General features: G+C 44.6%; 1 protein-coding gene across 1 annotated transcript in view; it reads right to left on the bottom strand.

The window, feature by feature from the left end:
* The window catches only part of CACNA1B (calcium voltage-gated channel subunit alpha1 B), a 195,201-nt gene that overhangs the window by 143,319 nt on the left and 24,128 nt on the right, over positions 1-27,754 (bottom strand). Inside the window, exons 4-6 of the mRNA XM_073806930.1 lie at positions 12,216-12,307; positions 10,343-10,500; positions 7,531-7,713 (exon numbers count right to left, since the gene is read on the bottom strand). Coding sequence (XP_073663031.1) covers positions 7,531-7,713; positions 10,343-10,500; positions 12,216-12,307 — 433 coding nt within the window. The remainder of the gene's footprint in view (positions 1-7,530; positions 7,714-10,342; positions 10,501-12,215; positions 12,308-27,754) is intronic.

Below are 27,754 nucleotides of genomic sequence, written 5' to 3'. Positions count from 1 at the left end.
GAAAATACAAGATATCAAATTTGAAAGACACAGCTAAAGCAGTTCTGAAAAGGAAATTTATAGCACTAAGTACATACATTACAAAAGAGGGAAAGTCTCAAATCACTAATCTAAACTTCCACCACAAGCAAAGGAAGGGCAAAACAAACCCAAATCAAGTAGAAGAAAGTAAACAGTAAAGATAAATGCAGAAATCAACAAAGTTGAAAATGCAAACAATAGAAAAAATCAATTTTTGAAAAAGTTTGTTCTTTGCAAAAAGCTAAATTGACATACCTCTGGCAATACTGACTAAGAAAAAAAGAGAGAAGACACAACTTATCAATATCAACAATGAAACAGGGGATTTCACTACAGGACCAACAAACATCAAAAGGATAATGAAGGAATACTGCAAACAACTCTCTATACATTTGACAACATGGATGAAATGGATCAATTTCTCCAAAAACACAAACTACTACAACTCACCCAATACAAAATAGGTAAATAGTCCAATAACTATTGAGGAAAGTGATATTGTGATTTTAAAACTTCCCCTACAAAAGGACAGACACATCGGTCAATGAAATAGAATTGATGATCTATAAATACACCCTTACATTATGATGAGTTGATTTTTTTAACAAGGGTGCCAAGCCAATTCAATGGGGAAAGGATAGTCTTTTCAACAAATGGTGCTGGGACAAGTGGATATCCACAGGCCAAAGAATGAAATTGGATCCCTACCTCACGCCACATACAAAAATTAAATCAAAATGGATCATAGACCTAAATATTACCAGCCAAAATGAGAAAACATAGGAGTAAATTTTCATGACTTTGATTAGGTAATGGACTCTTAGATACTACACCAGAAGTACAAAGTGAAAACAAAAACAGAAAAAAATGGACTTCATCAAAATAAAAATCTTTTTTACTTCAAATGATACCATCAAGAAAGTGAAATGATAACACACATAATGTGAGAAAATATTTGCAAATAATCTGAAATATCTGGTAAGGGTCTAGTGTCCATAATATATAAAGAAACCTTATAGGTCAATAATAAAATGACAAATAGCCCAATTTTTAAATGGGCAAACGATATGAATACATATTTCTCCAAAGAAGATATATAAATGGTGCAGTAAGCATATAAAAGATGCTCTACATCATAAGTCATTAGGGAAATGCAAATCAAAGGCAAAATTAAATACCACTTCACGCTATGGTTGGTTGGTTAAAATTAAATTGTAATTTTACTAGGACGATTAAAATTAAAAAGATAGACAACAAGTGTTGGTGAGGATGTGGACAATTTGGAACACTTGTGCATTCCTGGTGGGGATGTAAAGTGTTGCAACCACTTTGGAAACCAGTTTGGCAGTTCTTCAAAAGGTTAAATATGGAGTTACCATATGACCCAGAAATTCCACTCCTAGGTGTACACCTAAGAGAAATGAAAACATATTCCACACAAAAATTTGTACACAAATGTCTATAGCAGGATTATTCATAATGTAAAGAAATGGAAACAACCCAAATGTCCATCAACCAATGAAATACAAACAAAAGATGGTATATCCACACAATGGAATCATCTTTGATAATAAAAGCAATGAAATACTGGTACTTGCTACAACATGGATGGACCTTAGAAACACAAAATCCCACATATTGTATGAGTCCATTTGTATGAAATGCCTGGAATAGGCGAATATAAAGAGACAGAAATATATTAGTGGTTCCAGAGGCTGGGGATGGAGGAATGGGAAGTGACTACTAATGGGTACAGGGTTTCTTTTTTGGTTGATGAAAATCTTCAAAGATGAGTAATGGTAATGGTTGCACAGTCCTGTGCACATACAAAAAGCACTGAGCCATTCACCACTTTGTGAATTTCATGGTAGGTGAATAAAAATAAAGTGAGATATGAAAAAATAAAAATAAAAGAAATCTCTAGGCCCAGATTATAGAATTCTACCAAACATTTAAAAAATAATTAACGCCACTTATGCACAATCTCTTCTAGAAAAATAGAAGAGGAGTAATTACTTCTCAATTCATTTTATAAAGCTTGTGTTACCCTGAAAACAAAACCAGGGAAAGAAAGAAAGAAAGAGAGAAAGAGAAAGAAAGAGAGAAAGAAAGAAAGAAAGAAAGAAAAAGAAAGAAGGAAGGAAAGAAAGGAAGAAAGAAAGAAAGATAGAAAGAAAGAAGGAAGGAAAGAAAGAAAAAGAAAGAAGGAAAGAAAGAAAGAAGGAAAGAAAGAAGGAAAGAAAGAAAGAAGGAAGGAAAGAAAGAAAGAAAGAAGGAAGGAAAGAAAGAAGGAAAGAAAGAAAGAAAGGAGAGAGAGGGAGGGAGGAAGGAAGGGAGGAAGCAGGGAGGGGAAGGGGAGGGAGGGAGGGCGGAGAGAGAGCATATGCACCTCAACCTAAACCTCACACTTTATACAAAAATTAACTCAAGATGGATCACAGACTTACATATAAAATAATAAAACTTCTAGAAAAAAACATAGGAGAAAATATTTAAGATTTAGGACTAGGCAAAGAGTTCTTAGATTTGATGCCAAAAGCCCAATCCACAAAAGGAACAATTGATAAACTGGACTTTATTAACATTAAAAACGCTGGTTCTTTCACAGACCAGGTGAGGAGTATGAAAAGACAAGCTACTGACTAGGAGAAAACATTTGCAAACCACACATCTGACAAAGAACTAGAATGTATCTAGAATATATAAAAACTCTACAGTGAAAGAACAATCCAGACCATGAGCAAAAGATATGAAGAGATATTTCACTGAAGAAGACCCACAAACGGCAAATACGTCTGAAAAGATGCTTAACATCATCAGCCATTAGGACGTGCACTGAGATACATCTCTACACACTGTCAGAGTGGCTGAAGTTAAAAACACCAAATACCAGTGAGGATGCAGAAAAACTAGATTATTCATACACTGCAGGTGGGGATGCAAAAGAATACAGGCCTCTGGGAAAGCGTTAATTTCTTAAAGAACTAAACACGCAACTACTATACAACCCAGAAATTGCACCCTTGAGCATTTAACCCAGAGAAATGAAAACTTACATCTGCACAAAACCTGCCCACAAATGTGCTGAGCAACTTTATTCCTGATAACCCTGAACAGAGACAACACAGATGTCCGTTAACAGGTGAGCATTAAACACTGCAGTCCACCCACACCTGGAGCACCACTCAGCAACAGAAAGGAAGAAACTGCTGGCACACAGAATAATCCGGATGCAGCTCCAGAGTATTATGCGGAGTGGAAAATAGCCAATACCCGAAGGTCACATAGGGAACGGTTTCATCTGCATAACATTCTCGAAACGGCAAAATTATCAACGCGGCACAAAGATCAGTGGCTACCAGGCGCGAAGGCAGGAGAGAAGTGGGCGTGGCTATAAAAGAGCGGCACAGCATCCCTTGTGATGGAACGTCCTGTGCCTTGACTGTAGCAGTGTCGCTGCCCTGGTTCCGGCAGCTAGTTCTGCAGGTTGTTACCGTTACAGGAAAAGGGCAAAGCATACAAGGGCTCTCTCTGCATTATTTCTTACAACTGCATTTGAACCTACAATTCATTAAAAAAAAAAAGCCAATTCCCACATCTCCCTGCACTTACCTCCTCTTGCCCTCCTCCACTTCACAGGGAAACCCCCTGAGCGAGATGACTATACTTGCCGTCCTCACTTCCATACCTCCTGCCTTTAACCTATACATTCCAAGGTTTTATCCCCACTGCTGAAACGCTCTTGTCTAGTTTACCGACAGCGCCTGCGACCTCTCAGCAACGGCTGATCTGGTCGGTCACTTTCTGGAAACTCTCTTTGCTCTGCTCCCAAGACGCAGCACACTTGCAGTGCTGTCCCTACTCCCCGCAAGTCCCCGCCTCGCTCTCTTTTGCTGGCTCCTTCTTTCCTACTTGATTTCTGAACGTTGGAATTCTCCTGACAGCCAAAGGTTCAGACAAGGCTCCATCTGTAGCCTTCTTTGCTTCTCCATCCACACATCCACACCCAAGCGATCTCATCCTCTCCCATAATCTTAAGCATCATCCATGACTTCAAACCCTCAGCCCTGCTGTCCCCCCTGAACCCCCCTCTCATACACCCAACTGTACACTCAGCATCTCCACTTGGATGAAACAGTTGTCCAAGGCTTTCCAGGGCCAAAGTAGGGTTCTCAGTTTCCACCATGACGCTCCGCTAAAACAAAAATCCGCAGTTACCTTGCTCCCCATTCTCCCCTTCTCAATACAAGGCACCACCTTTCCCAACGGCTCCAGTCACACTATCTTTGATTCTTCTTTCTTTCACATTAAACATCACATCCAACCAACGAGCAGGTTGTGTCTGCACTAACTTCAAAACGGAGCCTTTGCACCTACGTATCTGAATGCGCCTTCCTCGGATCTTTACGAAACTAGTGCAATGAACAGATGCAGAACCACATGTATGTAACCACAAGCCCACATTATTTACCTCCTACGGTTCCTCTTGTCAGCTACAAATTGGCGCTCGCCATTGTCACTTGCCAGCTGCCTCTACAAGGCGTAAATCATGTGCTGCTGCGGCTGCTGCCTTGCAACAGCCCCTGAAACGCTGAACGGAGGCGCTCTGGGCTCTGGGTGACACTGGCAGAACAGGTCTTCCGATAGATGGATATTTTCAGGAGACAATTTTATGAGCCCAGTTCTTGTATCTCCTCGTATCTAGACAAGCACTCAAATCCTTCACGGCGACGTCTGCTCCTCATGACTGGCAGTGACATGCACGAGACGAGCAGAAACCTTCTACAAAAAATATGTGCTCGACTGCATGCACTCCCCCTTCACCCAGATCACATCTATACTGACCTTCCTCCCTGCCTCTGTGGAGCCGTTTCTCAGAGCGATCTGGGATGCTGTCTCCCGGGTTGCAGCCCTCATTTTGCCCCAAATAAAACTTAACGCGCAGCTCTCACGTTGTGCCTTTTTTTAAGTCGACACTGAACGTAGACATAGCCCGGGACGGAAATGGGGATCGGTCCTGCGACTGTTCTGACAACTCTGGGTAACAGAAAATTCTACAGCCACCTCAAGTATAAACACAATTAAGGGTCCCGGCCCCGCTGACGTGCTTCACACTGAGAATATCTTCTCTCCTCAGCCGGCCTGCACAGCTGGCTGTTCTCAAAGGGAGAGGACGGTGTGGCCCCTCTCTGCTCCCGACGCCACACACTCTTCCTCCTTCCTGGGTCACTGACCTCAACGCTATCGAAGCCAGGCGGCACTGCTGTGTGCTCAGACCTCTCAGACCAGGCGGCACTGCTGTGTGTTCTTCCAGGACCCCATCTGACCACACTTTTCAAAACCCAGACAGACCACTTCTCCTCCAGGCTGAGGACCCACCCGCCCACTACCGCCAGTGTTTTACCAGTCGGTCTCTGGGTCTCTCTCGAGACCCCCCCCTCATTCCTTCCAGCCAGGACTTAAAAGGGCCCTGGCTTCTCCCCAGACTGCAGATGTGCTCACCTGCCCCACCAGCCCCGCTGCGGCAGGCCTATGGCTCCAGCCCTTGAAGGCACGTCGCTCGGGCTCCATCAAGGAGCATATGTCTGAGGGGACCACGAACGTCCCTCTCACTGGGCGGGGGGAGTGGCAGGCTCGCCCTCCAAAGAATCCTCTTCCGAAGTCCTGTCTGATCTCCTGCAACCAACCCTGTTATCCCTCAGTGTGGAGGACGGATCCAACAGTTCTTGGCCAGCGGCTCTGGGCACCAGCCTCACGACCCACGCCCGTCACTGCGTTGCCCGTCACTGCGTCCCGGTGCCCCGCCGCCAGACTCTGCGGCACCGTGCCATCGCGTCTGCCCGTCTGGCTCCCAGACCCCACCAGGCCTTGCTTCCCCAGCGCCCCCTGGCCTGTCGCCCCTGCCCCTCGTCCGCCTTTGTTTTCTTCACAGCAGCTCGCCATTACCAGGCCCTTATTTACTGAAGGCCTCCTGCCGCCACTGTGTCTGCAGCACCTGCACCCAGTGGGTCCCCTGGAAATACGTGTCGGGTGAGCCTCTGTGGCCCCTCCTGACTGGCACCTCCTGCCCCGAGGTCTGGCTCCTGCCCACCCCTCCCCTGGGGGCACAGGCCTACCAGGCTGAGTCACCCGGCCAAGCCCCACGGCACGAAGGGCTGTGGAGGCCTGCTCACGCGGCGCCCCGCTCGGGCGCCCTGGCAGGGACGTGGCCCACTCCAGCTGTGCTGAGGGCTCGTCTTTGTGGAGGCTGCTCCTGGATCGGCTGTAGGGAGAGAACAGCCAAGCGCCTCGTCACCGCCCTTGTCTCCATTCCTCTTTTCCTCGATCAAACGAGACCGTCACCAGACGCAACTCCCGCTCCCAGGAGGGCTCTGGCTTAGTGGACCTCAGGCTGGCTCCTCCTGAACTCGCCCTCTGCCATCCGCCTGCTCAGCCAGCACTTACCGAGCGCCTGCTGGATTTCCAGCCCTGAGACCCACAGGGCCGGAGAGCAGAGGGCCCCAGGCTGTCCCTTTCCTCCTGCCCACCTTCAAGCCAGAAGCGTGTGGCTGCTCCGGGGGCTGGTGGCCCAAGCCCCACCCTCAGCGCACAAGTGACAGGTTCAAAGTGAAGTACCTCACACTCTAGGACACCCCCTCCACAGCCCCCGAGCACAACACACCCTCTGGCTACCAAAACACAGCAGTCCACCAGCCAGACCTGCCAAACTTCCTGTTTCAAGTGCACCTTCTTTCTCTACTTCCACTAACTTAATTATTTTCATGCCCACAGCTCACAGGACTCTAGGGGGTAGAAGGTAGCTCTGTAGGAGTAGGGGGTCATCATATAAAAAGAAGAGAGAGAGGTCTGCCCAGGAGTCGATGGCAGGTCCCCCAAGAAGAGCCGCAGGTGGAGGGGAGGCGGGAGTGAGATGGGTCACCAGGAAGCCCCCGAGGGCCTTACACCCAACTTCTGTCACAGGCACCAACCCCCAGACTGCCCTACACTGCTGGGACGGGCTGGCATCCTAACGACAGGGAACACTGGAGGAAAGAGAACCAGGTAGACTTAGTGGGAAGGAAACAAAGGTACACGACACCCGTTCCCACCACCAGGACCCTGGCGCAGTCAGGGAAGCTTCCCTGCGCTCAGCCCTGCTCCTCCCCTGTTCACCAGGCAGCCACCTGCTGCCTCGGGCCGAGGGCCAGCTGGCTAGCTTCTCCGAGCCTCTCTCCCATCGTCTACGAGCTCACAGGGACAAAGCTCTTCACGCAGTGGGCCATCGTCAGCAGCGGCGGCAGGAGCACCTTCTCTGGAACTTTCTTTTCTGACCTCCACCACCTGGCCCTCAGCTTTACTCTCATAAGAAAAGCTGTCCCGGAGACTCCAGGACCCGGGTCAGTGGCCCCGAGGCGGAGCTGCCTGAAGGAGCCTGTGTTCCATCCTGTGGGGCGAGGAGGGAGCCTGGGGCTGAACAGAAGCTCCGCGTCAGCGGGGCCCCAGCAGCTTTAGGGCCAAGACAGAACTCACGTTGTAGAGGATGTCGGTCCAGCCCTCCATAGTGATGCACTGGAACACCGTCAGGACGGCGAACAGGATGTTGTCAAAGTTGGTGATGCCGAAGTTGGGTCCCGGCCAGTACTCCCGGCACTCAGTGTCACCCTCGCACAGCCGGGCTGGGGCCTCCTTGCCACAGGGGAAGTCGCCCACCGGCTCTGCGTCTGCGAGGAGACGAAGGGAGCAAAGCTGAGCTCAGAGGCACCGCGTTCTCCACCCCCTGCTGGGACTGTGGGCCCCAGAGACCTCATCACAGTGGGACAGGAATCAGGCACCGAGGGAAACTCTCCCTGCCGCTCCTGCACCTGCGCCGGCTCTGTCCCCGTGCCTAAGGTCTGCCCCCCCCCCCCCCCGCCACCCTCAGACCCACCCTCTCAGAAACTGCTGGTCGACCTCTCCTTCCCCACTAGAACTGCCCATCACTATGTAAACATGCCGAGGACTCATTCATCTTAAAACCAAAAACAACAGACTCCTAGCCTCCGACTCTCCCTACCAGCAACACCCTGATTCTCCCTCACAGCCTGACCTCCACCCAGACTCCCCCGACGCGCACATCTGCCTGTCACGCTGGAGCCAGAGCCAAGCAGGACTCAGCACTGCGGTCTCGGTGCTCATCAGGCAGGTCGACCAACACAGGCCCAGAGCGTGGCCAGGCTTCAGGGCCCAGTCCTCACGGCACTGGCCCCAGCAAAGGGGACAAGCTCCTGCTGGCCTGCAGTCTAGCCGGCAGCCAGGGACCGCACAGAGAGACGTTAAAGAAATCGCAGAAAACCAGGGCTAATCTCTGGGATAAGGGGGCAAGCAGCACATGTTAATCCCTCCACTCCCAAAATCCTGACGAAAGGATAGAAAACACTATTTAAAAAAACAAATGTATGACCACACATGGAAAATCCCTCCTATCAACACAGGAGAAATTTTGAGGAATTGCTAGGATGGAAAGCAAATGCTCCCAGGCTTAGAAGGCAAAACTGAGGATCACACAAGTCTATTCCTTTCCCTCCAAATACCTTAACAAATGCTCATAAAGAAGACCAGGAAGCCATTGTCTGTCTAGGTGTAAATAATCACATTCTCTGTAAATAATGACAGTTTTCTTTCCTCCTTTCACGTTCTTGACAGGGTACTTTTTCTTGCCTCACGTTACTGGCCGCGACCACCAAGGCTACATGGACCAGAAGTGACCATGTGTGTCTTTATCTTGTTCTTGGCCTTAAAGGGAAAGCTCACAAAACTTATGACAAAGTATGATGTTTGCAGGGAATTTTAGGGAGTTTAAGAAAATTCCCCTTTATTTCCACTTGGATAAGAGGTTTTTTTTAATTATGAATGATTTAAACTTCAATAAAAACTTTTTCTGCATTTATTGAGATGATCACACAGGTTTTCTCCTTTAACGTGTTTGTAGCTCAAGACACAAACCTTGGACTTCCCTGGTGGCGCAGTGGTGAAGAATCTGCCTGCCAGTTCAGGGGACATGGGTTCGAGCCCTGGTCCGGGAAGGTCCCACATGCCGTGGAGCAACTAAGCCCGTGCGCCACAGCTACTGAGCCTGCGCTCTAGAGCCTGTGAGCCACAACTACGGAGCCTGCATGCTGCAACTAATGAAGCCCGCACGCCTAGAGCCCGTGCTCCACAACAAGAGAAGCCACCTCAGTGAGAAGCCCGCGCACCGCAACGAAGCGTAGCCCCTGCTCGCTGCAACTAGAGAAAGCCTGCGTGCAGCAACAAAGACCCAATGCGGGCAAAAAAAAAAAAAAAAAAAGACACAAACCTTAGTGTCACCCTTAACTCTTCCCTTTCTCTTACTCCACGTACAATTGCCCAGAAAACCCAGTTGGCTCAGCAGGCCTCAATGCAAAATAGACCCAGAACCTGACCCTTTCTAACTGCCAAACCCTTTCTAACTGCCAAACTGGCCCCAGCCACCATCTCTCCTGGACTCAGAGTCCTAGCACGGCCTGAAGCCACTGCTTCACCACAGGTAAAGCTGAGCTGTCCAGAGTTCTCAGCTTACGGGATCTCACTTCCTGATCTTACGTTAACTTCTGAAGGTCAGAAACATCATCGCCAAAAAATGTTAAGGGGTTTGTGAAAAATAATCATTTTATTCAATATTATAGTTGTAGAAATGAAGTATATTTTCTTTAAGGAATAAAAAAAAGAAAATGCCACTTAACGTCGTCGGTGCGTCAGTAACAGGCCAGCAGGAAAACATACTGATAAGCTTGTCTCTGATACCGGGAAAGCATTCTAGTCCAAGCTACAATACGCGTCCTACGTTTTCACTAGATGTTTCTTTTCTGCTGCTTTTCATCCTATCAGAGGACTGGTACGGCCTTCAAGTCTTCGCCAACAGGAGCAGATTCAGTATCCGCCGATCTCCTCTCGCCCCCTCTGCACCCAGCGCTCCTCACGCCAGCCTTTCACACTTACTGCTCCTCGTAACTGGACCGTCTGGCAGGCGACCGCACAGGCCCCCCCTCACGGCGCTCAGATGGCTGTCCAGTTGCCACCTTGGCAGAGGGGCCTCCCCAGGCCATGCTCTGTGAAGCAGGCCCCCAAATGACTCTACTGCAAGTACCTTTCTTGCTTCCCTCCTAGAAGTTACTACAGTCTGACATTATTTTATGTGTTTGTGTTTATCTTGTCTGGGTCCACCTCCTTCGTCTGGCATCTGGAGGGCACCCCCACCCCCCGCCCGCCAGGGCCCAGAACACTGCATCTCTCCAGGATGAATGAGTCTGTGGCCCTCATCTGGGTCTGAGGAGCGCTGCTAGGCCTCACCTGTACTGTTGGGGAAACAGGCCTTGTGGAATTTGCCCATGTAGAACTCGAGGCCAATGATGGCAAACATGAGGATGGCGAAGAAGAGAAGCAGCCCGATCTGTAGGAGCGGAACCATGGCCTTCATGATGGACTTGAGCACCACCTGCAGACCTGGGGCCAGAGCAGGCAAAGCAGGCAGGTCAGAGAGCACAGTGGGCAGAGCGGGCAGTGGGCTGGGGGCGTGGACAGAACAGCAAGAGCCTGGGCGGGCAGGGCTGAGCGTCCTGGGCAAGGTGTTGAGCAGTGAGTATCCACGAGGCCAAAGGACAGAGCTGGGCCCTCAAAGCGGGGGACGGAGCAGGGAGTGGTGGGGAAGCAAGAAGTCTCGAGGGAAGGAGGACAGAGCAGGGAGTGCCTGCGTGGGGCAGAGCTGAGAGTCCTTGGGGAGGGGCACAAAGCACAGGGTCTCGGGGCAGGGGGAGTGGACTGAGCACTGTCCCAGTTCAAGGGAGGAGCAGCGTGTGGCGGTGTCAGCATGAAGTTCTGGTGAGATCTTGAGTCTATGCAGGTCTCAGGGTGGAGCAACAGCAGAGAGTCCTGAGAGGAAAGATGAGGGAATCCTCGGAGCTGAGAGCAGGGGATCATGGGAGGGAAAAGCAGGGGATCCTGGGAACTAAGAGCAGGGGATGCTGCGAGGGAAGAGCAGGGGATCCTGACAGAGAAAAGCAAGGGATTCTGGGAGAGAAAAGCAAGAGATCCTGGGAACTAAGAGCGGGGGATCAAGGGAGGGAAGAACAGGGAATGCTGGGAACTAAGCAGGGGATGCTGGGAGAGAAGAACAGGAAATCCTGGGAATTAAGACCAGGAGATACTGAGAGGGAAGAACAGGGGATCCTGGGAGGGAAAAGCAGGGGATCCTGGGAACTAGGAGCAGGGGATACTGGGAGGGAAGAGCAGGGGATCCTGGGAGGGACAAGCAAGGGATCCTGGGAGGGAAAAGCAGGGGATCCTGGCAACTAGGAGCAGGGGATACTGGGAGGGACAAGCAAGGGATCCTGGGAACTAAGAGCAGGGGTTCCTGACAGACCCACCCCTCAGGGAAAGTAAAGCAGGGGGCCTACTCCTAGGGAGTGTTTTACCACTGACCGTGGGGCATGAGTATGTCCAGACCAGAGGAACTGGGCAGAAGAGGCTGAACCCCACTGTCCCCACTTCCAGCTTCACCCCAGCTCCTGGGTACAGGCCTGAGCCTTTGCCTGGCAGGGTCTTAGGGCAGAACACGGAGCCAGCCAGCGGTCTTCCCTGCAGTTGGCTCAGGCGACACAGCCTCAGGGCCCTGCCACCCAGGCTCTGAGGGAAACCCAAACTTCCACTGGCTTGGAGGAACACGGGCACAGGCGGTGCCCGGCTCTCGAGGTAGCCTGGCCACCCCCTGCCCTCGCGTGGCCTCTTGAGCAGCCCAGCCCCAGAGCATGTCTTAACCAGGTCACAGGTCCCAACAGCCCTGCCCAGCCTGAGCCAAGACAGGTGGTCCTTTGCAGCCTCTGCATGTGTTCTCAGGCATCCTGCCCCACCACCTTGGTCGATCTCTCACCTGCCCTTTAACCACAGAAAAAGCAGCAAAGAGCTGGAAGTACAGCAGAGTGTGTGAGGAGGATCAAAGCTTCCACGTAGGGAAGCCAAGTTACCCTCTGGGTTTTCACGGAGTTGGGAGAGACTGGAGAAGGGCCGCTCCTCCCTTCTTCGTGCCTGGTTCCCCGGGGTCAAGGGCAGCGAGCTCAGAGTCACCAAAGGGCCCACTGTTAGGGCCTAACTGGCCATGACAGGGGTTGGGAGAGAGGTCAGTGTCCAGGTAGGCTGGGCCTGATTGCTTTTGCCAGACTCACTTGGAATCCCAGACACCAGCTTCAGGGGCCTCAGCACACGCACAGCCCGCAGGGTTCGCAGGTCAAAGTCAGTGCCAGCTGTGGCGAGGATCCTGGCAGGAACAAAGACAAGGGGGAAGTGAGGGCTTCCGCGTGGAGTTGAGAAGAGGGCACGCCCCTCCCACCACCCATGTCCTGTCTTCCAACAGCAGTGACACCTTCGTGCCTGTGTCCCCCGCTGTCCAAGCATGGGGGTGGGGGTCGGGGGCGGCGTACTAGGCAGGGAAGGCCAGGAACTGAATTCAGACGTCCTCGCCAGCAATGTTAGGAATGGCTTTTACCGGCATAACCAACCCTCCAGGCATCACCCCGAGAGGACACTTGGTCTCTGGTCCCTGGCCAGGCCTTGAATCTGTCCTTGAATTGAGTCCAAGCCTGAACCATGTCCCCAAGCAACCCCAACTGCACTCCAAGCTGCCTCATGACAGGTGGTGATAGCAGGAGCGGGAGTAGAATGGAACTTGAGGGACTTCTGAACAGATGCCACATGACCTATTCCTCACTTTACCACAGGAGAACACAGGAACAAACAGTGGGGAAAGTGAATAGAGGGCTCAGAGGACTCCCTTAGCATAAGAACATACCCCAACGTCTCCCATCTTAAAACAAAACAGAAAATTCCATATCTGCCTCCAACCCCAGCACATTTCTCTGCTCCCTTCACTCCAAAGCTCATTGAAAGTGTCAATCCTTGGTATCCCCACTGCCTTACCTTTCTGCCTCTCTTTAGCTTTGTCCAGCTATGTTCTCACCCACACCATTCCACTGAAATGTTTTGTCAGGGCTTCTCACCAATTGCAATGGTTAAGTCTCCTGCTATAAATGGTTTCTTCTCTTGCCCGTTGGTCAATTCTCTCATTTTCCTCTTAACATCCTGGGAGTCTCTTCTAGGTCTTCTTTGCAAGCTTTGCCTCCTCTACCAGACTGAAAAATTAGATGCCTCAAGGCTCACACCATATAGGATCTGCCCAACAGCTTTGAACACCACAGTATGCTTATTACTCCCAATTTACACCTTTAACTCAAGTCTGGGACTTTGGGCTCATATATCCATCCAACTGCCTTTTTTACCATTTCCACTTGGGTAGCAAAAAAAGCATATCAAACGTTAATAAAACTAAAGAATTCTTTTTACAACTTTAATGTAAATATTAAAACACGTACTTTTTTAAGTTCAGAGTTGTTACACGATGGTGACTAGAGAACTTTTTATTCTTTCTCTCAATCTTGCTCCTTCCCCAGTATTCCCCCCTCTCTGTGAACGGCACTAGTCAAGTGTTTCATAAGCCAAAACCAAGACTTCATACCTGACTCCTCTCTCTCTTACACTCCACACCCAATTCACTAACAATCCTGTTGGCTCTACCTTTAAAATGCACCCTGGATGCTTGGTGAAAAAGGATTGTTGTCCCCCTACTCTAAATACATAGCAGCAAGGAATAAAATTTGAGATGCAGCTGGGGTAAAAAATAAGATAAAATGGTCAGGGGAGAAGAAAAGAAGGGCAACGAGAAAATCTATACAAACCAAAATTCCATAGCATGTGAGAAAATCCAATACTAAGAGTGATATTCAACCACTAAAATCAACTATTGAAAGATTAATTTTGTTCAGATGAAATCAAAAAATTATGAAACAAAAATAGGCAGAAACAGGTAGATATTCTAAAAACTAGCTAGAAGTTTTGGAAATAAACAAATAGTTATTAAAATATTATCAATAATAATAATCATACTCTAGGCTGGAGACATAGTTGGAGTGTATTAATGGTTTAGGAAATAGTACTAAGGAATCACTCACAGACATTGGAAAGACAAAGAAAAAAATGAAAGACAAATTAAGCGATATGGAGGTTAGATCATATATCTAACACACATCAAATGTAGGTTCCAGAAAAAGAGAATAGAGGGAACGTGGTGAAGAAGCAACATTTGAAAAGATAACAGATGAGAAATTTCCAGAATTAAAGATTTGCTTTCTCAAATTTAAAGTGCATTACAAGGTACCAATCACGTAAATAAAATACATCCAACTAGAAATGGTGTGAGGAACTGCAGAATATCAAGCATAAAAAGAAAGTATTAAAGGCTACGAAAGAGAAAAGATAAAATATCTAGGGAAAAAAGAATAATTAAAAGGAGAGAAAACTTCACCTCAGCAAAAAAAAAATATGCTAGAAGACAATTAAGTAATACCTCCAAAAAGCAGCAGGAAAATAATTGACATCTTAGAACTTTATATCCAGCTAAACTGTCAATAAAGAGTGAGGGCAAAATAAACATTTTCAGAGATAAAATGAGTCATCACCCCAGATCTTCAGTAAAACGTGGGAACTGAACCTAAAGGGAAAGCACAGTATACAAGAGCAATGGTAGGCACAGATATTTTTTAAATAGTTAAATTTAATTAATTGTTGATTTTTAAAACTATGATGTCCAATTTTTCATTATTTTCTACATGCAAAACTAACAACCTAGGCAATAAGAAAAATATTTACAGAAGGGGCTGTTCCATGCGTAGCTGCATCAAATTATGTTATAGAGGCTAAATCACTCTTCGTTGTATTAGGTCAGAGGACGGCAAACATTTTCTGAAAAGGGCCATTAGTAAATATTTAGGCTTTGTGAGTCATAGAATCTCTGTCACAACCACTCAACTCCATCATTGTAGCATAAAAGCAGATAATACGTCAATGAATGGGCAAGGCTGTGTTCCAATAAAGCTTTATTTATAAGCACAGGTTGCCAGACAGATGAGCTATAATTTTCTGTCCTCTGTGTTAGACAAATGTATAGTTATGAATATATATTTAAAATGTTAAGGATATCCAGTAAATGGATAGAAATACAGTCTATTTCAAAACCATCAGAGGTGAAAAAGGTATGTAGGGAACAGGTAATATAGAATATTTTGTCACACTACAAAAGTCAGGAAAAGACTCCCCCCAAACAAAGAAATAATATAAAGAGGAAAAACAAAATAAGATATTAGGCGTAAGTCCAAACACACAAGTAATAATAAGAAATATAAATGAATTTTCATTTCCTATTAAATCATACATGATTAGATTGGAGCTTTTGAAAGTCCAACTTTCAAAAAGTTGCCACCTACAAAAGCCATACCTGAAAAAAAATACAGAAATGTTGAAAATAAACAGATTTTTTAAAAGAATATACTAAGTAAATGCTACAGAAAAGGAAGTTGGTATATAATACTAAAGACAAAATATAATTTAAAGCAAAAAAACAATCCTAAGGCTAAAGAGAGATATAATGCATAATACTGAAAGCAAAATTACACCAAGGAATATGATCATCATTAATTTTTATGCACCCAAACCTCATAAATTCAAAACAGATAAAGAAAAAGAATAAGAACTCCTCCAACACAGTGGAAGGTCCTCACAAAGCTCTCATCAGAACCTGAAAGACTGAACACCAAAATTTAGTAAGGCTGAACAAGATCAAGACAGAATTAGCACCTTGATCCATCTTGTTGTTCTAATCTTCTATATCTTTCATATATTACCTTTATCTACCTACCGATCTATCATCTATCTATCTATCATATATAATCTATTTTCCTAACAAAATGTGTTCCTAACAAATAGAAAATATATCCTTTTAGGAGTACATGGGGATAGCTTTGAAAATATCCTACATCACAAAAGAAGCCTCAGCAAATTTCAAAAACTTAGTAACATGTGTTATCGTACTTCTCCAATTAAATAAGAATACTACTATAAAACCACATCAAAAAAACTTGCATTATAGAAACCTTCAAAATGCACAACTAAATAACTCATTAATTAAAGACATTACCAAATATTTAGAACTCATCAACAACAAAAATACTACATATTATATGTGCGAGGTTCAGTCAAAGTGATGCCTTAGGGGAAATTTATAAACTTAACTGATTTTATTTTTTTAAGGATTAAAAATAAATAAACCAAGTATTGCTATGTCTCAAGGATCTTAAAAAAGAATAGCAGGGTAAATTTAGAGAAAGCAGAAAAATGGAAATAATAAAGAGTAGACATGGTGAAAATAGAAAATAGAGAAAGAAAGCTGAATCTTTGAAAGTTTAATCAAATGAACACGCTTCTGGCAAGAGTAATCAAGAAAAAGAGAGTGTCCAATGCATACAGAAGATACATATACAAATAAACATAGTATAGGCATGCATGCACACATGTACACTTACACATTTGTGTGTGCATGTGTACACGCATGCACAGGAAAGCATGAAAATACAGGGACACAACTACAGACGGGAGAGATTTTTAGAATCACAAGAGAATATTATTAACAATTTTATGCCAAGAGATGCTAAAACTTTGAGGAAATGGATATACCCTCTTGAAAAGCAAGTTACCAAAAGTGACAGAAGTAGAAAACCTGAAGAAACCATGAACAACTGTATTAGTTCTATTCTGTAAAAACCTACCACAAATGTAGTGACTTGAAATCGCACCCGTTTATTAGCTCACAGTTCTGTGGGCACATCGTGGCTAAATTCTCTGCTGCAGGTCTCGGGAACAGCCAGCTGCATCCTCGTCTGGAAGCTAAACTAGGGAAAGTGATGCTTTCCAGCCCCTTCAGGTTGTCTGCAGAGTTCCCTTCCTTGCAGTAGGAATGGAGTCCCTTTGCCTTGCTGTCAGCCGGGGACTTCTCTTAGCCCCTGGAGGCCACTCTCAGATCCTGGCCCCTCAACAGTCCCTCTCACACTTCTAAACTCTCTGACTATAGGAAGAGCCCAGTCCCTTTAAAGGGATCACCTGATGAGATCAGTCTCACCCAAATAATCTCCCTTTTGGTTAACTCAGAGTCAACTGATTCATAACCTAACCACAGGAGTGATATCTCATCATACCCCCAGGATCTGCCTGCACTCAAGGGGATATGGCTGTACAGGCGGGCAGGCAGGGGACCAGAATCTTGGACCATTTACAAGAATTAATTTGGATTCAGTTTTCCTCTGCCAGAATATCAGATCCAGACAATTTTACAAGTATGTTCTTACAAACATTCAGAGAACAGAAAATTCTGTGTTATACAAACTGTTTTAGAGAATAAAAATACAAGAAAAGCTCCCAACTCATTTTATGATGCTGGTATAATCTTGACATCAAGACTGGAACCATCCAATAAAGACGTTTAAAAAAAAAAAAGACTGGAACCATAATTCAAAAAGATACATGCACCCCAGTGTTCATAGCAGCATTATTTACGATAGCCAAGACATGAAGGCAACCATGGACAGATGAGTGGATAAAGAAGATGTGGTATATTTATGCAATGGAATATTACTCAGCTATAAAAAAAAGAATGAAATAATTCCATTTGCAGCAACATGGATGGACCTAGAGATAATCATACTAAGTGAAGTAAACCAGACAGAGAAATACAAGTATCATATGATACTGCTTATATGTGGAATCTAAAAAAATGATACAAATGAACTTACATACAAAACAGAAATAGACCCACAGACATAGAAAACAAACCTATGGTTACCAAAGGGGAAAGGTGGGGGAAGGATAAATTCGAAGTTTGAGATTAACATATACGCACTACTATATATAAAACAGATAGCCAACAAAGACCTACGGTTTAGCACAGGGAACTATATTCAGTATTTTGCAATAACCTATAAGGGAAAAGATTCTGATAAAAATAGATATATATGTATGTATAACTGAATCACTTTGCTGTACACCTGAAACTAACACAACATTGTAAATCAACTATACTTCAATTAAAAAAATTTTTTTTAAAGACTGGAAAAGGGGGCTTTCCCTGGTGGCGCAGTTGAGAGTCCGCCTGCCGATGCGGGGGACGTGGGTTCGTGCCCCGGTCCGGGAGGATCCCACATGCCGCAGAGCCGCTGGGCCCATGAGCCATGGCCGCTGGGCCTGCGCGTCCGGAGCCTGTGCTCCGCAACGGGAGAGGTCACGGCAGTGAGAGGCCCGCGTACCACAAAAAAAAAAAAAAAAAAAGACTGGAAAAGGGCAAGAAAAATTTATACACATCTCAATTATGAACACAAATTTTAAATAAAATATTAGAGTAAATCGAATTCAAAGGTACATATGTTAAGAGTTTATAATGGCCAACTGAGTTGTCAAAGGAACATAAGAATAATTCAATAGTAGAATAACTATTAATGTAATCCACCACCTGGAAAATCAATATAAAAACCATATAATCATGTTAAAATTTTCAGAAAAATTATTTGATAACATTTCAGTATCATTCATGATAAAGAGAATTAGGAACAGGAAATTCCTTAAAGTGACAATAGGTATCTACTAAAAACCATTAGGAGCATTTCTCTTTAAATTCAGGGATAACACAAATATACCATTTATATCATATGGAGGCCCTAGCCAAGGCAAAAAGACAAGAAAAAGAAAAAAAAAGTTTAGAAAGGAGGAAACAAACTGTCTTATTCACAGATAATGTGATTTCTACATAGAAAATCCAAAAGCATATACAGTAGAGCAAAACTAGTAGAATTAGAAAGTTCAGCAAGGTTATGAAATACCAAACACATATACAAAAATAAATTCTTTTCATGTACTATTAGAAAATGCAAATTTTAAACGCTCTTATTCTAATGGGTATGGGATTCCTTCCTGGGGTAATGAAAACGTTCTAAAATTAGTGGTGATGGTTGTACAACTCTATGACTACACTGAAAATCACTGAACTGTATACTTTAAAAGTATGAATTTTATAGTATGTGAATTACATCTCGATAAAGCTGACATAAAATATTGTTTATAATAGCAACAAAATCTATAAAGTATCTAGGAATAAGCTCAATAAAATAAGTGCAATATCTTGATAATAAAAGTCATAAAACATTCATGAAGAGCAAAGAGATAATAGAGATGAACCGTATTAATAGATGAGACAATTCAACATTTTTATATGTCCCTTTCCCCAAATTAGCCCACAAATTCAATGAAATTCCAATAAAAATCTCAACAGATCTTATATGTAGAAAATCCTAAATTTGTAGAAAATCCACCAAAAATTACCAGAACTAATGAATTCAGTAAAGTTTCAGGACATAAAGTCAACACAAAAAAATAGGTTGTATTCTATATACTTACAATGAACAACCAACAAAGGATATTTTTTAAAAATCCATTTATAATAGCATCAAAAAGAATAAAATATTTAAGAATAAAATTAAGGAGGTGACAGACTTGTACCCTGAAAACTACAAAACACTGGTGAAGGAAATTAAAGAACACTAAACAAACAGGAAGGCATCCCATGTTCATGGATTGGAAAACAATATTGTTAAGATGTCAATACCCAAAGCAATCTACAGATTCAATGCAATACCGACCAAAATTCCGAAGAGATTTTTTGCAGAAATAGCAAAACTCATCCTAGAATTCATACGGACTCTCAAGGGACTCTGGATAGTCAGAACGATAGAACAATAACCCAGAAACGAAGTCTTACATACACGGTCAATTGATTTTCAACAAGAAGGCCAAAACCATTCAAAGAGGAAAAGACAGTCTTTTCACCAAATTGTGCTGGAAAAACTAGATGTTCACATGCAAGAATATTAAGTTGGACCCGTATCTCATGCAATATACAAAAAGCAACTCAAAATGGATCAAAGTTCTAAATGTAAGACCTTAAACTATAATACTCAAAAGAAAATACAAGAGAAAATCTTCATGGCATTGAATTTGGCAATGATTTCTTGGAAATGACACCAAAAGCCTGAGCAATAAAAGAAAAAATACAAAAATTGGACTTCATCAAAATTTTACAAAACTTTTGTACATCAAAGGACACTATCAACAGCGTGAAAAGACAAGCTACAGAATATGGGATAAAGTATTCACAAGCCATATATCTAATAAGGGATTAATATCCAGAATATATTAAGAACTCCTACAACTCAACAACAATAAAAACCCAATTTAAAAACAGGCAAAGGACTTGAATGTATATTTCTTCAAAAAAGATATACAAATGGCCATTAAGCACATGAAAAGGTGCTCAACATCACTAATTATTAGGGAAATGCAAATCAAAACTATAATAAGAGGGCTTCCCTGGTGGCTCAGTGGTTGAGAGTCCGCTTGCCGATGCAGGGGACACGGGCTCGTGCCCCGGTCCGGGAAGATCCCACATGCCGCGGAGCGGCTGGGCCCGTGAGCCATGGCCGCTGAGCCTGTGCGTCCGGAGCCTGTGCTCCGCGACGGGAGAGGCCACAATGGTGAGAGGCCCGCGTACCGCAAAAACAAAGCAACAACAACAAAAAACTATAATAAGATACCAATCACGCCCATTAGGATGACTATTATTATAAAAAAAAAAGGAAAATAACAGTGTTGGCAAGGATGTGAAGAAAGAAAAACCCTTGTGCATTGTTGATGGGAATGTAAAATGGTGCAGCTGCTGTGGAAAACAGTACAGTGATTCCTCAAAAAGTTGAACATAAAATTACCATACAATCCAGCAATTCCACTCTTGGGTATATATCCAGAAGAAATGAAACAAGGTCTCAAAGAGATTTATTTGTTACACCCAGGATCATAACAGCAGTATTCACAACAGCTAAAACATAGAAGGAACACAAAGTGTCCATCAGTGGATGAACGAAGAAGCAAATTATGGTATATACAAACACTGGAATATTATTCAGCCTTAAAAAGGAAGGAAATTCTAATACATAATGCAGCTTAGATGAACCCTGAAGACAGTACGCTAAATGAAATAGGCCAGTCACAAAAAAAGACACATACTGTAGGATTCTGCTTTTATGAGATACTTAGAGTAGTCAAAATCGTAGAGACAGAAAGCAGAATGGTGGTTCTCAGGGTCTGAGGGGAGGGAGAGGTGGGGGTTGTTGTTTAATGAGGACAGAGTTTCATATGTGAAAGCTGAAAAGAGCTGTGGCGATGGGCGGAGCCGATAGCTGCCAACATCATGAATGTATTTACTGCCGCTGAACTGCACACTTAAGGGGCCCAAGGTGCTCGATTTTACGTTATGTGTATTTTGCCACAATTTTTAAAGTTGGAAAATAAAAGTAGGCCTCAGTGCGGAAAGCAAACGTCAAAACTTTGGAAAAACAAAACAAAAAGACATGAGAACAGTTCTATGACTATGAGTTCAGGAAGGGTTTCTGAAGAACACATAAAAATGGCAAACCATAAAGTGGTACACTGATAAATCTGACTACAATAAAATTGAAACTATACTACAACAGCTATAGAGAAAGTGAAAAGAAAATGACACTTGCAATGCAAAAAGCTGACAGAACTGGTTTCCGGAATACATAAAGAATTCCTATACATTCAGAGGAAAAGTACACACAACCTATATGAAAAATAAGCAAATTACAAAAGAGAAAAGATGTTCAAAACCACCGGCAATCAGGGAAATTCAAATTAAACTAACAAAGAGAGACCATTCCACATCCTGTTTAGCAAACAGTGTTACAGCTGGTGATGCCGAACAGCGGCTCTGCTGGTGGAAGCGAAAACTGTAGAATCGTTCCGGAGAGCATTTGGCCACCTCTAGGAAGGTTTTAAATGAACACATGGACTAGACTGGCCTCCCAAACGTTTGCAGAAATGTACACAGGCATGTTGGTTGTGGCACTGTCTTTAATAGTGAAAGACAGGAATCACCTACTGCTCATCGCACAGAGAGAGAAAACATGAATGTGGTCCATGCATACAATGGAACATCACTGCAGTGAAATATGATGAGCACGTGAAATTAAATAAACTACACGTATTAACATGGAAATGCTTAAAGCAATGTGAAGGGGTAAAAAGGCAAGTTGTGAAACCATTACGTATCTAGGTTTAAATGCATATACACACTCAAACAATCAAAACCATGCAAACAAGACTGCATATTATTTATCAACAGGGACATATTTAGCACAAGTTGGAAGCCCTCCCCCCAACACACACGCACTGGATAATGAACACAAATCAGGATAGTTGTTGCCACCAAAAGGTGAAAGAGAAGGACAGATAAAGAAAGGAGAATTTGGTTGAGGGATTGTAATCAGAAGACTTCAACTGTATCTAATGTTTTATTTCTCTAAGACAAATCTCCAAAGCTAAGAGCCCATTTACAGGGAGGTGTGAGGGAGGGGAACACACATTTTAAAACAACACACGGGCATGCTGCCCGCAAAAGACAGAAACGATCCGGACGGTGAAGGGCACTGGAGAAGCTCCACGGCCACTCCCAGGAGGAGACAAATCACACAGAAAGAAAAGCCATCCCTCCCTCCGCCTATGACTTCCTGTCTCCCAGGCATCATGACATTCACAGGGTTGCCACAACCCTGACATGTCAGCAAAGTGACCTGAGAGGCCACGCCACTGGCAGACACGCGCGATGCAGAAACTCGTTTTGCCACGGCATTGTTGTTACGGGCCTGTGGGACAGGAAGACAACTTTTTGCTTTTGAATGAAGAATACGAAAGTTTTCAGACCCAGGCAGGAATGTCTACAGTCGTAAGAACCATAAAAACACAAGATTTACCCAACTGATGAAAGCAGCCCCATGGAGTAAATCACAACCTAGCTACAGCCACTGGGGCGAGACGCTGTGAGTGAGGTCCTGCCACAAGCTGACTACAGCCACTGGGGCTGGAGACCCTGTGAGTGAGAGGTCCTGCCACGACACCAGTGCTCAGGGAAGGGGCCGTCCTCATTCTGCCTGGGAAAGCTTTCCGAGGAGGCCACCCGGGAGCCACCAGGGAAGGAAATTCAGTTTCATTTGTTCTAAGATGACAGTTTCCTTAGTGGATCAGCAATATTAAACTCCTAGGAAGAATCAGAATTAAATACAGAAATGTTTATGAAAATCAAACCTTCTGTGTTAACAGTACAGTGTTAGGATTAAAAGAATTTATCAGAACACATTAACACGCTAAACAGGCCTGCGTTTAGCATCACATTAGCCCTGTGATTCTAATTTTTAAATGTAATGGAAGAATTGATTTAGACGTGTGATTTTTTTTTTTTTTTTTTTGCGGTACGCGGGCCTCTCACTGTTGTGGCCTCTCCCGTTGCGGAGCACAGGCTCAGCAGCCATGGCTCATGGGCCCAGCCGCTCCGCGGCATGTGGGATCTTCCCGGACCGGGGCATGAACCCGTGTCCCCTGCATCAACCACTGCGCCACCAGGGAAGCCCTAGACGTGTGATTTTAAGTTGAAAACTTCGTAAGTTTGTAAACAGTATTGCAACATTTAAGCAAATGTATGAATCACCATGTTTACACTCTAATTAGCTGGATATACAGAACTTAAGTACCTAGGAAAGTCCAGTTACAATAAACTTATAAATGAAATATTAAATGTTTTACACTAAGCTTATGAAATGGAATAAAAACCCTACTTAGCGTCTCCTTTAAAGTGATTGTTAAAAATTGCAAAATGTATAAATATAATTTTTCATAAGCTGAATCTAAAAACAGTTAATATTTTTTCCAGTTTTATTGAGAAACAACTGACATACGTCACTATAAATGTTTACGGCATACAGCATGGTGGTTTGATTTACATATATTGCGAAATTATTACCGCAACAGGCTTAGTTAACATCCATTATCTCATGTAGATACAATGAAAAAAAAGAAAAAACATCTCCTCCTTGTGATGAGAACTCTTCGGATCTACTGTCTCCGCAGCTTTCCTGTAGATCATATACAGTGTGAGCCACGGTCACCACGCCGCGTATCACATCCCCAGGGCTTATGTATCTTGTAAATTGTATGTTTGTACCTTCTGACCATTTTCCTCCAGTTCCCCCTCCCCGACCCCATATCCCCACTCTGGGAACCACAAATCTGACCTCCTTTCCTATGAGTTTGGTGGGTTGGGTTTCTTTTAGATTCCACATATAAGTACAGTATTTGTCTATCTCTGTCTGACTCATTTCACTTAGCATAATGCCTTCAACATCCATCCATGTTGTCACAAACTGAATCTAAAGTTTCTTTAAAGGAATTACATTTTTGGATTTGTCATGTTAATAAACTGAATGATGATTTTTAGAAATTAAAAATTTTCTATGCACAAAATCCACTCTCAAGAGTACCAACAAACCCACATGTATCATGAAGGATTTCCTTTTAAATCATAAATCTCATTGAATCTTATATCAAGAGTTCTGGCTAACATAACAGAATATGAATAAGACATAAGGGAAGGAATAGATAAAGTAAGTATTTCTGGAAGATAATGATAAAACTCCCAGGAACTTGGTCGAGAGCAGAGTTTCTCAAAGCACCATCCCAGGACCAGCAGCGGGTGTGAACTCTGGGCCCCGCCCACCGGCCCTCGGAGGGTGGGCCCGGCACCAGGATTGAGGGAAGCCCTGCAGGTGATTCTGACACCCACTCAAGTTGTGCGGGCCGCTGGTCAGGAACATCACCCTGAACCCCTTCCTGCAGGTTTGCAAGTCTCACCCTCCCCCCGCCGACTTCCACAGAGGACAGAAAGCAGAGAAAAGTACAGCACAAGAGCAATTATAGAAAAACAACAACCTTTAGATATTGTCATCACAGTGCTGAGAAATCGGGGCTGGGAAAAAAACAAAACTTGGCTGCAAGCTCACCATCAATCAGCAAACAGAGACCAGCGCAAGTCGCCTCAGAGTGGCCTGCAGGGGCCAAGCCCAGGAGCACGACGAGAGCGCAAATTCCCCAAAGCCGAAGTGGGACCAAACGTGGCCAGTCGGAAATCTGATGAAACAAAACTGCTCAACCACAATGGCCTCACACGCAAACCACTGAGGAATAACTTTAAACTGTGAGCGGCCGGGGCTCCCCTGCTGGCGCAGCGGTTGAGAGTCCGCCTGCCAGTGCAGGGGACGCGGGTTCGAGCCCTGGCCCGGGAAGATCCCACATGCCGCGGAGCAGCTAAGCCCGTGCGCCACAACTACTGAGCCTGCGCTCTAGAGCCCGCGAGCCACAACTACGGAGCCTGCGTGCCGCAACTACTGAAGCCCGCACGCCTAGAGCCCGTGCTCTGCAACAAGAGAAGCCACCGCGATGAGAAGCCGAGTAGCCCCCGCCCAAAGCCTGCGAACCGCAACGAAGAGTAGCTCCCGCTCGCCGCGCCTAGAGAAAGCCCACGCGCAGCAACAAAGACCCAACGCAGCCAATAAATAAATAAATAATTAACTAACTAATTTTTAAAAAAAAAATGTGAGTGACCTACACCAAGAAACCTACAAGACTTTATTTACCTAGAGGGGAGCGTCGAACACATGTTAAGATACATGCTACTCCTGGATGGGCAGAAAAACATGGATTTTGATTCTCCACAAATTGACTTAGAGATTCTCAATAATTGAAACAACCTCCCAAAAGGAATTCTTTGGACTACAGCAACATGATTTCAGAGTTACCTGGAAAACTAAATAGGCAAAAAAATTAAAGAAATATTCAGAAAAGAAGAGCAAAGAGAGAAGGTTTTGTTTCATGAGATACTGAAATGCCACTTTGAGCTCAACAGCTAGACCACAGGCCAGATGGGTTCAAATCAAAGCAGAAGCAGCACGTGTCACACACAAAAGCACTTAAATATGTGACAAAGGAAGCATAACCGAGTGACAGGAGAGTGAAGAGCTTTTTAATATGATTTATTGCCGTCCAACTTCTAGGCATCTCTCCCAAGGAAATAATCAGAGGTGTGGCACAGGTGTGTGTGTGTATTTTGGTCTTTTCTATAAAAGCAAAATTGGAGATAACTTAAATGCTCAACAATAAGGGGGTGACTGGGGTCAGTCCACACGGCAGAAGAACCGTGTCTTCAGCGCATGCTCAGTCGTGGAGGATGCTCAGACACCAGGCCCCTGTGTGCAGGGTGCCCGCTGGGGACCCCTCGCATGGCATCGTGGGCAACCCTGCCCAGCTGACGAGGCAGCCTGCTCCTACGCCCCTGGTGTACGATACCAACTGTGTATTTTAAAAACTTACACATAGAAAAGGCTCGGAAGGAAGTAGCTCAAAATATTAATAGTGGTTATCTCAGGACGGTGGGATTGTGGGCCATTGTTTTTACTCTTTCCAATATGAGCATTTTAAAGTGAGAAAATCAATATATTTTATTTATACAGAAAAGGAAAACGTGTACCCTCCATTGACATTTTTAAAAATAATAAAATAACTTGGAGGTACTTTAATTAAAGATGTTATATTAACAACAATAACAAAAGGGTAATTATAGCACACATCCTACTACTTCCTAGACCTAAGACTTTGGTGACTACTATTCCCAAAGTCTTAGGCTCTAGGAAATCCTGGAAAGCGAGGCAGGAGGTCAGCCTTGCAGGGAGGGCAGGGCTGGCTTAGGGCTGGGGGCCTTCCTTCTCAGCCCACACCCAGCAAGGCTCCTGGTAGGAAGTACGTGCTCAATAAATGTTAGTGAAGAAGCCCTGACGTTTCCAAAACTAAACGGCAAAGAATCCACACAAATAACTCATAAAAGTAAACACAATTCAGTAACGTGCAAACACATCCAAACCATCGGTCACCGAAACGAAAGATGGAACAGCAACAATTGTAAGTGGGCTCTACACCCGATACACGAGCGAGAGCTTTAGAAACGCAACCCCCAGTGGCGGTGAAGTTGATATTGAACTAATGATCTAAATAGAAATAGTGGGAATGTAAACTAACGCGTCCCACTTGTAAAACAACTTGGCAAAATAAAATGCCATGAAACGTCTAAACACTGTCAGTCAGTCTGCTCTAGGAATCTGCCCCATCAAAATAATGAAAAAGTCAGAAACCAAGTTACAAAGATAGACATCACACTATTGAGATCAAAACCCCACGTAGAGGGACTTCCCTGGTGCCGCAGTGGTTAAGAATCCGCCTGCCAATGCAGGGGACATGGGTTCGAGCTCTGGTCCAGAAGGGTCCCACATGCCGCGGAGCAACGAAGCCCGCGTGCCACAGCTATTGAGCCTGCGCTCTAGAGCCCGCGAGCCACAACTACTGAGCCCGCATGCCACAGCTACTGAAGCCCGCGCACCTAGAGCTCGTGCTCCGCAACAAGAGAAGCCACTGCAATGAGAAGCCCGCGCACTGCAACGGAGCAGCCCCCGCTCACCGCAACTAGAGAAAGTTTGTGTGCAGCAACGAAGACCCAACACAGCCAAAAATAAATGAGTGAATGAATAAATTAATTAATTAATTAATTAGCTAATTGATTAAGAATAATTTTAAAAACTCATGTAGAACCATCTTCGTGTGCAACGACAGTGGAACCCTGGGTGCTCATTACACATAATAACACGTCGCATCGGACCTAATGTGTTTGTGAAATAACGTTAAAAGAAACAGATGAACTGATTCCTGGACGAACCTTAGAAACACTGTACTAAGTGAAAGGTGCCAGACGCAAAGGGCCACACATTGCATGACGGCACCACATTCAGTGTCCAGACAGACTCGTTTACAGGGACACACAGGAGAT

This window comes from Tursiops truncatus, chromosome 6 (assembly GCF_011762595.2).
Source record: "Tursiops truncatus isolate mTurTru1 chromosome 6, mTurTru1.mat.Y, whole genome shotgun sequence".
NCBI lineage: Eukaryota > Metazoa > Chordata > Mammalia > Artiodactyla > Delphinidae > Tursiops > Tursiops truncatus.
This window is presented reverse-complemented; position numbering and strand designations above follow the sequence as displayed.